Source organism: Haliotis asinina, chromosome 2, assembly GCF_037392515.1.
Source record: "Haliotis asinina isolate JCU_RB_2024 chromosome 2, JCU_Hal_asi_v2, whole genome shotgun sequence".
Taxonomy (NCBI): Eukaryota; Metazoa; Mollusca; class Gastropoda; order Lepetellida; family Haliotidae; genus Haliotis; species Haliotis asinina.
Window position 1 is genome coordinate 31,792,164 of NC_090281.1, and position 11,861 is coordinate 31,804,024.

Sequence of the window (11,861 nt, forward strand, 5' to 3'; positions counted from 1 at the left end):
TTTGAATCTTTCAGTCAGGTGTATATTTTCCTCACTCAGTGTCTGTATTTATAAATGGTTATCAGTCTTTGACATTAGTTTGGCACAGTAATCCTTATCACAGTTGTGTCAGGTTAAACGTGTTTTTTTTTTTTAATTTTACTTACATACTTACATAGGGCAAAACTAAAAGAAAACGTGATAAAACAAAACGATAAAGATAGATAGTTTATTTGCATATAAGACCATTCGACCTAAAGTTCAAAATAGTACATAGTATAGATGCGTTACCCGATATGTGTATAATATGGGTCAAAGAAGCAAATTTTACTAGCAGCATTTCGGAGAATATACTTATTATAGATACATCACACGGTTGTTAAGTTACATGTCTGAGGATGTACAGAGACATTGGATGGATATAAAGTGTCCGTTTGGGCATCACCTTCGACAGCTTCACAATGCTTACAAAATGCAACACTGACATTTTTTCCTATCAACTTACTATCAAATATATTACATCCCGATGTGAACATAGGTTTATATAGGATGGTACATTATATACTTGAGGTATCAGATGTGTACATACCATAAACACTGCTTCAAGACCGCTTCCAGTGTGACGTTGGTACACGTCAAGGTTGTATGATCAGTCCGCTATTGTTCACTTTGTATATTCATGAACTCGTCGCTGAAATGTCAACGTCCAACTGTAAAGGGATATTCATATCACAAGAGTTCCCGAACGTTTGTTCCCTTCTCTACGCTGATGATGTTGCCAACACTGCCAACTCTAAACTCCAAGATCAAATGGACTGTGTCAGCAACTTTTGTGAAAAATGGGGCCTTACTTTAAACATGCTAAAGTCGAAAATTGTTGTGTTTCGTAAAGGTGGATATTTACGATCTTATGAAAAATGGTACTATAGAGCGTCACAACCGTTCCATTCTACAAATACCTTGGACTCCATTTCACATAGAAAGCTAGTGTGGACTAGATCGAGACAAATATTAGCCCAACAGGCAGAGGAAGTTTGTTTATTGATATACAAACTACATCACATGTGCGGCGGGCTACCCATCACTACTGCACTGAGGATATTTGACAGCATGGTTCTGCCAGTAATTGGCGCCGAGCTCTGGGGATATGAGGTTGTGGAAGCAGTTCTTGGTGAATGTGGGCGACCTCTGTTATATGTTACTTATGTAATAAAATGTATTAAATACTGGACTAGACTAATCACCATGGATAACACCAGACTACCAAAGCAAACATATAAGATACTGTATGCACTAGACAATGCTAACAGGTTTTCTTGGGCGACAAAGATCAAACATATTTTGTTCCAGTTTGGATTTGGGTACGCCTGGGTCATGCAAGATGTTGGTAACACAGATATATTTATGTCAATTTTCAAACAGAGAGTGTCGGACTATAATATACAAAGTTGGCAGGCAGTAGTTTCATCCAACTCCAAATTAGCTGTTTATTCAACCTACAAAACAGTTCTACACATGGAAACCTATCTGACGCAGATTGCCTCCCCATCGTTCAAGACAACGTTAACAAGGTTCAGGTGTGGCTGTCACCAGCTGATGATTGAAATGGGGAGAGGAGTCGGTATCGAACCTGAGAACCGTCTGTGCAGATACTGCCTCCGCAAAAACTTGTGGAAAATGAATACCATTTTGTCCTCGTATGTTCTGCCTTTTCCAACTTAAGAACGCAGTACATCCCTGCAAAAAATATAGAAACCCTTCCCTTGAAACCTTTATTCATGTGATGTCTTCTGAACATTTGCCTACTGTACAAAATCTACCAAAGTATGTGTTCTTTGCTATGAAATTGTATGATTCAGTCCATTTGTAATTGTAAATATACTGTTGCAATGTTATGTTATATGGGCCCTGGGCCTTGAAAAACCTGAATAAAAATAAAAAATGAAAATAAAAAAACAATACCATAAATACCATAAATAATTCTGTTAACAATGCGTCCCAAAATAAACGTATTTCAAATGTTTCAAAGAGTTGTTATTATTCTAAATATCCGAGGAGTATACAAAGACTTCAGGTGAAGACATATTTCCCACTTGATGTCTTTAGAATTATACATCAGCAAGAGTTTCACTGACAGTTTCCAAACTTTCTCTGGTTTGACTAAGTACCGAGTATTTTACACCCTGGTCTAAACATTGCAAACATACCAGTATATGAAATAATATATAGTATAGTTGAAGTACCAAATGGGTATACCGAATGGACTTCAGATTTCTTGCCATTTATTAAAACTACTTCAAGTAGTGAATACCCGTGATGGTCCGATGTAGAATAGGCCTTCAACAACCCATGCTTGTCAGAAAAAGCAACTATGCTTGTCGTAAGAGGCCACTAGCGGGATCGGCTGATCAGACTCGCTGACTTGGTTGACACATGTCATCGGTTCCCAGTTTCGCAGATCGATGCTCACGCTGTTGGTCACTGGATTGTCTGGTCCAGAATCGATTATCTACAGACCTCCACCATATGGCTGGAATAGTGCTGAGTGCGGCGTAAAACTAAACTCACTCTCTCGCGGTGACTGAGCGGATGTGCTTTCGAAGCCCGGATGGGACTCAACTAGAAACAAGGATTAGAATTTGTAAGAAAGTGTTATCCTAAATGTATCATATGCTACATCTGAATACTTACTACCTGGCATTCTGTAAGCATTGTAATCATTTCATATAAACTGTTCATTCATTTAGGAAATGGCTGCAGATGAGGTAATTCAAGCAGAAGACAACAATGATTGCAACTGTTTGTCGTAACAGACTATCGCAATAGATGTATCCCCTCAATAGTCACCCCTTGCGCTAACGGATCATCCGACAGGGTTATCTTGTAAACTATGATGCCATTTTATCGGGTTTCCCAATACTCCTTAATGCTAGACCAATATACTCACTGTATATTTATCTAGACTACAGCCAGCCTCCTTCCCTAAAACATCTTTCAAATTAAAACACGAATTTAATCTACCGTCACTGGTGCGCCCTGGCTCCATGTAGTATTATTTAGAAGCAATATTATAAGTTTTGTTAAGTATTACTATGATGTTATCCAAATGGATCCTCTCTAAGTCAAAAGCTCACCTGTGATAACAATAACCTTATTCTCTAAGAAAGTCATATGAAATGACACACTTCTCGCCCTGTGAAAACAAAATGGTGGTACGTCTTTCTGTAGTGAATGGCTTGTGGAACCGTCTATCTAAGGGCTGGCTACTCAGAAACACAATACCGTGGGTTCGCATCCCACTTTCGTCCTGACTGTCAGCAGTGGGGTAACCCAGTGGCTAAAGCGTTGGCTCATGCCGAAGACATGGGTTCAAATTCCCACATGGGTACATTGCATGAAACCTATTTCTGGTGCTCTCCGCATGATGTGCTGGAATATTGTGCTAAAAGTTGCGTAAAAACAAACTCAGTGGGTCAGCAAGTCGTCCTAACGTCGTCGTTTCTTGTACTTGGAGCTAATAAACAAACATTGATACAGCAAATATTTTACTAGTTAATACGCCGTCGATATGCAGGAGCGGTGGGCCAGCCTGGCGGTTAAAGCGTTCGGTCATCACTCCGAAGACCCGGGTTCCATTTCCTACATGGGTACAATGTGTGAAGCCTACTCCTCGTGTCCCTCGCCGTGATATTGCTGGAATATTGCTAAAAACGGCGTAAAACTAAATTCATTCTTATTCTGATTCTGAGACTTACGATGAGGTTAACTGTAAATCGATCCGTGAAGACCCTGCTTGAAACTCGTCACCGGAAACCCATGTTCCCAAATAATATAGGGCTCTATACAAATTGTGTATGTCATCATAATTATTGATACACATCACTGAATCCCATGTTTTTCAGATCGATTCCCATGATATGAATTAGACTCCATTATTTATCGACCACTGCCATAGCTCGAACGTTAACCAACAAACAAATAACGGCGTTCAATAACGAAGCAACAAATGAAAACGGTGCTAATAATAATTTTATTTTTAAAGTGTGATAAAATTCATAAATAGAAAACACATAGCCAAGTATAGAGGACAAAAGATGTTTACAATGTTTTAGTACTTCCGGTGACAAACAACGCTTTACCGTAATGGCGATAGCGCTGTTACATTGTCCTGGTTGAACTTACTCAGAAAGGTATGACATGCAACAGGCTACCAAAATGTTTGGACTATGTTGAATGAACAGCATGTGTATGTCTGTCAACAGCTTTACAGACAAGCGTGGTTCCAAATTGCGCAAGCTCAAACAGTAGTATATACTATAGCGCTACGAGACCAGTTCAAACTAGTTAGTAATTAATATTAATAACAAAGATCTCGACCCCCTTTCAAAAACACAAACCCCTAGATGACACAATCCGTCTCCCGTTCACACAAGCCCAGAGTGGAAGGGCGACCTCTGTGGGCTTGTATTCCGTTTACTACACATACGTCTAAATGGCGAATCGATCGATAACTGGGTCACAGCAGTGTGCTGTGTCATGTCAGCTCTTACAAGAGCCTTAAAACCTGTAGGGCACTATGAGTTTCGGCAACCAATGTCTTTCAAGATTTCGCAATTAGATATTGGTGCCCAAGTAGGTATACAGCAACCTGTCTATATTGCCTGCACACACAGGCACGGGAAGAGTGTCCAGAATCCAAGTACAACCAACCAAAGCCAACGTGGAAAACGATGCTAGATGGAACCATGCCGTAGAATGGGCTACAGCCGATTTTGGATTTCGCGCATGTCCTCTATTCCGAGTAGACATTTTCCCTGCCACAGCTACAGGAGTTGAAATAGGACCACTACGATGCTACACGAAAGCTCTCCATACAAGAACTATACTATCTCGAAGTCATAGGCCAACACAGCTACATTCCCAAGGTCCAAATCCAGAAACAATGCTACCTCCAAACAAACATGATGCTTTCGAATGGCGCAAAAGAAAGACCAAAAATACCATCAGTGTAGAAACTTCGAAATACGAGATAGAGGAGGTACCGGCAATTGTGGTTGGTCGTACTATGCTATACAGGTCGACAAGAGATCGCGAAAGATGATTGGAATAAATTTTGCATGCTGCAAATGCAGAAGAATGGCGTAGAGTTGCATGGAATCGTCCAGAGTCGATGCGAGAGGAATACAAACAGAACAAAGAAAAATGAATGGAGGAAGTCCATCATCTCGAAGAGATCGTCGCTGCCGAAAAACACTATGCAGAGATTTTTAAAAAAGCACTGGAAAGAGTCAAAAAAGGTCTCTCCCGCCCTAGCACAATCCGCCTGTCTTGTCTTTTGGCAACGAAAACCTATTCCATTCTTGGATGGCGCATACAGAAATCAAACGGGACTGCAGCAAGACTTCCTACAGAGTGTTTGTGGAAAACAACGATGAACCAATAGCAATTTGGGCAAACAAAGGGTTGGAACGAATTCTTTTGGCATGCAACCAGTTTGCAGAAGAGACATGCGATAGGTGGGGACGAACCCCACACTGGACTTGCTGTGGGACAATTTCTTTCCGCATAGAGCCTAGCAGGAGTTTCAAAACAGAAAATGGTACTACCATCTATTGGAATCCAGTGTGTCTGTCATATCGTTGCCAGATGCTATGGAATCTGCTAAAATGCAATAGAAGAAACAATGCGTATATACGACATGCTTCCTGAAGAAGACATATGTTGGAAATTTGCTTCTACAACCTATCGCGGAAACCAGAGAACCATACTGTGGCTGGTTCCGACTGTAAATGGAGTGGAGACAACAGACGTACATGTACCCGTATGTGGATTCTATCTAGAAAAAGAAATCGAACAGCTTGGAGGACATGATGCTCTTCGAAACAGCAAAACTCCAATTCTCTGCTCCATCGGCAGACCGAAAAGCACCCCACAAAAAGAGAACGATAGATACTGTACGCTAGAAGTTGCAAGGTCTATACAACAACATGACCAGTAGAAATACAGAACAAAATCTTCCCCCTATAGGCTACTGGATACAAACAACCAAGAGACCAGTTCTTCCACTTCCTAGCTTTTTCGGGAGACATATGCCCAAGTATGGTAGAGTTTCTATTTTCTCGGCAATGTGTTCCAGATCTTGCAAGGATTTGTATTCCACACTGGGTTTGTTTGCTGGGGCATTTCAGAACTCCTTGATTGGGAAGCGAGGAGGATTTCCTCTGCTGTATACAATATACATGCTCAAGATGTATACACAGCACAGTATACATTTCGAATTGTGTGTGCAATATTTTTTTCTACTCAGTGTGGAAGACCGGTGGTGGTGGTATAGTATTGGTATAGTATTGGGATAGTATTTGGATTCCTAGTACAGTATGGGTATAGCATTGGGATTCCTGGTATAGTATTGGGATTCCTTGTATATTATTGGTATAGTGTTGGGATTCCTGGTATAGTATTGGCATAGTATTGGGATTCCTGGTATAGTATTGGGATTCCTGGTATAGTGTTGGGATTTCTATATGGACATTTGTTTTCTTGTAAGTATAGGATATACCCAGAAAACAATGCCACCCAAAAGAGACTTGTCTTCGGAGGACATCCAAGAAATACGCTCCCTTCATGGTGTGGTCGCTCCAAGCGAGGTCAAAAAATGCTTTGGTATTGGATCCACAAGGCTGTACAAGATATGGAATACAGCCACTGGAGACAAAGCTCCAAATCCGGTGTCCTCGGCCATCTTGCCCGCTAGCGAGATGTCTGCCGACAGCGTTTTGCCTACTGCAGAACCACCGCCTATTGCACCCAGCATCCAGGACTTCTACAACCGCTTGGGGAGCAAACTGCATCGATGTCGGCTCGTGTGGAGCAAACCATGAATACATTGCTACCTGCCACGAACATCTTGCCGAGGCTGGACAAGGAAAAACTCCAAGAGGTTGAGGACAATATAGAGGAGGAACAAGAAGAGACTCGTCTGGATATCCAGAAGGTGCTGCAGATGCTAGAAACATCCCCAAAGTGGGCCTACCTTTCGCTAGCTGCTGATTTTCTCTGGAAGGTCTTCCACAAGACCTGGGGGCACTGCACACCAGCCAAACAAGATGATTCACAGTTCGTGCACCCCGTACACAAAAAGGACGATGCAAAGTTCAGGGGCCCCTTCCACATGGAGTAGAAAATGTATGCACTTCAAACTATAAATGATGCATAATTTTTGTCTGCATGCAATGGGTGTGTTGTAAAAAATCTCGAAACATTTGGCTCTTTTTTCCATTGCATTGGGTTTGCCAAAACTCAGAGTGCCCTACAGGCTTTAAGGCTCTTGTAATTTGAATTGATACGTGATTGTCTTTTTTTAACAGGTTAGACATTTTGGGCTTAGATTTACCATTTAGACGTGTGTGTAAGTAAAGGGAATACAAGCCCACAAAGGTTGTCGCCCTTCCACTGTGGGCTTGTGTGAATGGGAGACGGTTTGTGTCATTTTGGGGTTTGGTGTTTTTGAAAGGGGGTCGAGATCTTTGTTATGAATATTAATTACTAACTAGTTTGAACTGGTCTCGTAGCGCTATAGTATATACTACTGTTTGAGCTTGCGCAATTTGGAACCAGGGTCGGTTCTTCAGTACATGCATGTCAATGGACATCATTACCGGAAGTAGCGTCTCGCGAGACTTAGCACCCTTACCGCGACAACTGTGTAACAGAACAGACAGAACGTATGATCATTTGCGGGAGATCGGAATATCATGGGGTGATCTGACTGAGAGACTGTGTGGATGTAAATATGTTCTTTACAGAAAAATGACATTAATAATACAAAAGTCAAATGATATATATATATATATATATATATATATATATATATATATATATATATATATATATATATATCAAATATATTCATATCTATCTTATCGTCCTATCTCAAACAATTTAAAAAGACTCCAACTTCCTCTTTTTCCTAATCTTCTTATTATTACTGCTACTATTAATAGTATAGTGTTGCTGTTGTTGTTGCTGCGGGTATTGGACAACAATATTCTTGAACCATTGCATGGACGGACCAAGGCCCAAGATGCTGGATAGCTAGAGATCAAGAAATGAGTGAAAACGTGATCACCTTGAGTTAAACAGTGTCAAGTTAGGAATAGTCGTGATGATGCTAATCCATCTTCACGGATGCCGACGCACCGATAAGATGGCGTCCGCCGTCGACGTATATGCATTCTCCGGTCATGAAGCCAGCGTCATCACTGGCCAGAAACTTGACGATTTTGGCGACATCTACACCGTCCCCGATACCTCTGAGTGGCTGACTAGACTTTCCCATTTCCTTCATCTGAAAGACGTATATATGAAAACACAGTCTGTATAAGCGTATTAAGGAATGACTGAGCGAGTAAGTGAGTTTGGTTAAATGCCGCTCGCATCAATATTCCTGCAATACAAAGGCGGGGGACACCAGAAATGGGCTTCACACATTGTCCCAACGGGCGGAATCGAACCCAGGTCCTCCGCGTGACGACCGAGCGCTTCAAGCACAGGGCTACCCCACCTCCACGAAGCCTATTTGTATAGTTGAAAAGAGCTTCTGTTTTTTTCAAACAACAGAATCCGTTTTAAAACGTCAAACAATTGAGAATACACGAAACTCTGAAATATATTCATTTAGGAAAACTTCCACGCGGCAAACAGAATGCGTGGTATTTCGAAAGTACCTCATTAGGCATGTGAAATAAGTCAGAGTTTATATAAAACTGACCCGAACCTGAATGGGATATATCACCAGCACACAGTGCGGTTTTATTCGGAGCATCTCCAAATGAATATGTTCTTTTTCCTGATATAATTTTGTGAGCACGTGAACCCATTTTGTTGTTAGGAATCCGTGATGACGTGGGTTTGAATCGGTCTTCAGCACACCATGCTTGTCGTGAGACACAACAAAGGGGATCTGGTGGACTTTGATGTTCATTATGTCAATCACTAGTTTGTCTGGTCGAGATCAGTTGATTTACAGCCGTCATACAAACCGAAAATTGCTGAGTAAGGCGTTGAACAACAAATAAAATCTTGGTTTGTGTTCGATGCCTTGAGTTAAAAAAACAAACAACTCTTACTTTGTCGGCCATGTTCGGGATGCTGGTCATGGTGTCTGTGAAGATCAGCCCGGGTCTGGAAAGTAAATGTTTTTCACATTACTCCTATTACGAACACTGCGAGCATACTTCGAGCTCGAGGTAAGTAAAAGTACTCACCTGATTGAGTTGACTCTGACGTCAAATGGAGCCAGTTCTGAAACACATTAGAATATACGGAACAATAAAAGAAACCCACCTCTTGGATCGTTGATATAAACGTTTAAGTTTACAAGATTTCATTTTTCTAAAACCAGCGTTTCTCTCTTCTTCTGTTCATTATATGTTACAAATTGCAATTTCTTACGTAAAACGTTTTTCTTTTAGACTGTGGGTGTTTACAGCCTGGAAAGCGGCACTGCAAACTGTATAGGTCGAATACAGTGGGGGCTTTACCGGCCATATTTTTGGTTTAGTAAGGTGGGGGGGGAGAGGTATCTCACCGAGAGCCAGGCACTTGGTGAACTGGTCCAGTCCCGCCTTGCTGACGCAGTGTATCGTGAGAAATGGCGTCTGGAGACAAACACATGCACTTTAGTCAACATCATAATGTGGTCTACGATTTTGCGGACACTGGGATCCCTTTATCGCCGAACTAAAACTCGTGCGCTTAACGTGCTACGGGCTAACCGGTATTTTTCGAATTTGTCAAACTTAGCTGTTTGGCAATATCGTAGAGTGAGTGAGTGCGTTTTGGTTTTACGTCGCTCTTAGCAATATTCCAGCAATAACACCGGGGCACAAAATCGTCAAACAAAATCGTATTGGCTACGGCGCCCGCAGAAGCGGGCAATGATTGTTCTGGCGACCCTTGCCGCCGCTCGCTCGTGAGTTCGTGAGTTCGTGAGTGGTTTTACGCCACACTCAGCAAGAGTCCAGCTACATTTCATGAATGCCCGTATGTTGTTTCCGTCAGTCCATATGAGATTTATGTACAGTAAGGTCCGGTTATAACGAACCCAGAGGAATCACTCATTTTACTACATCAGAACCGTAGTTTGTAATACGTATTTCGTAGTGTATATGAAGTGGTCAAGACAAGAAATACACAGTTCGTTACATCTGTCAGCCCGTTATAACAGTCGTCATGGGAGTTGATTAACGTATACTGAACTGCAAAAGAGACGCAATTTCATAAACGTAAGCGTTCATACTTATGTCTTCTATTATAAAACTTGATCCCCAAGAAGCAAGAGTTGCGTTTCTTTTTCATGCTCAGTATATATCACACTACCAGGTTATAAGACTTACTGCTTCAGTGGCTCCTGTGCTCGAAATGTTGACAATACACCCTGAAACACAATATAGACGTTTTAAAAAAAAATCGGGGATTATAGAAAAATTTAAATATTGAAATGCTGTAAAAAAGCAAGAGCGGAAATTGGCTGTTCATCAGTACAATAACCGATAACCGCAACGATATATGGTGATCGCAGGGACAACCGTTTGATATTCGGGGCCAGGATTGATTGTCTGTTCCCGTTCTAAAATATCTTTTAACTCAGATCTTATAGCATAATTAAACAAGGGTATAGGGACTTGTTGACACTGATTTTGCACCAAAAGCAGATCACGTATACATTCTTGTACATATATCTGTACAGGGACAGTGAGACCCATATGAAGTCCGTATAGAGCTGTTCTTCAATCAGTCTAAAATGGCTTTTATAGCCATATCATTCTTTCTCTAAACTGAAATCAGCTTTTCACCAGAGCGAGTCACTGAGTCTGGAAAACTAAAATGACCCTCCCGTCCTTAACAAACACATTCACCCACCCAGTAGATATTGAAGATCCGTTCCTCTGATCCACTGAGTACGTTGCCTTTACGAATACTCCAGCAATATCACGGTGTTCGACACCAGAATGGGCTTCATATGTTGTATCCATGTGGGGGATCGTACACGGATCTTCGGAACGCTTCAGCCACCGCCCCTCATTTAAGATCCATTACAGCCGTACCTTTAGTCTTCTTTAGATGCGGCACTGCTGCCTGTGAGAGGAACATGGGAGCCTTCAGGTTGACGTCCATTATCTTCTGGTACGCCTCGGGTGTGTACTTGCCCACTCCAGTCATACCGGCCATTGCAGCTGCGTTGTTGACCTGTACAACAGTGGATGGTCAAGCCAATATAAATATTTACAAGGCTTAGGACCGGACAGAGCACCTGAACTTGAGGTGAATTCATCTGATATTGAATACATTTGTGACTGACTGCTTCGTGTCAAATATTATGCTAAAGTTGGTATGTTGGCTTGTTGTTTTACCCGCACTCAGCCATATTCCAGCTGAGTCTGTAAATAATCGAGTCTGTACCAGACAATCCAGTCATCAACAGCATTAGCATCGTTCCAGGCAACTGTGATACGTGGACAAGTGCCAACAAAGTCAGCGAGCCTGACCGATTCCTTAGTCGCCTCTTACGACAAGCATGGATTACTGAAGACCATTTCTAATCCGGAATTTCATGGTTACATTCTGAAGTATACCTTACACTAACACTGTGATTAATTTGAAAACAATCTTTACGTAGTAAGAAACGTCATACATTTTTTTTCGATTTTTGCGACACTACCACGTTAAGGCAACGTTTCAAACAAATCTCAGAATACCATCAGTTATTGCAGGCTGGTCAGGTTTGCCAGAATTCGTGTGATTATGTTATACACTAGATATGTTCTGATAACTACAGAAGTTTATCGTTAAAATATTAGCAGATAACAAAAATAGGATAA

At 41.4% G+C, this 11,861-nt stretch overlaps 1 protein-coding gene across 1 annotated transcript in view; it reads right to left on the bottom strand.

Moving 5' to 3' along the window:
- Positions 1-8,144: 8,144 nt before the first annotated feature.
- The window catches only part of LOC137271749 (uncharacterized short-chain type dehydrogenase/reductase y4vI-like), a 32,576-nt gene continuing 28,859 nt past the window's right edge, over positions 8,145-11,861 (bottom strand). Inside the window, exons 22-27 of the mRNA XM_067804155.1 lie at positions 11,088-11,229; positions 10,377-10,417; positions 9,569-9,638; positions 9,246-9,282; positions 9,108-9,162; positions 8,145-8,326 (exon numbers count right to left, since the gene is read on the bottom strand). Of these exons, the coding sequence (XP_067660256.1) occupies positions 8,150-8,326; positions 9,108-9,162; positions 9,246-9,282; positions 9,569-9,638; positions 10,377-10,417; positions 11,088-11,229 (522 nt within the window). The 3' untranslated portion in view covers positions 8,145-8,149. The remainder of the gene's footprint in view (positions 8,327-9,107; positions 9,163-9,245; positions 9,283-9,568; positions 9,639-10,376; positions 10,418-11,087; positions 11,230-11,861) is intronic.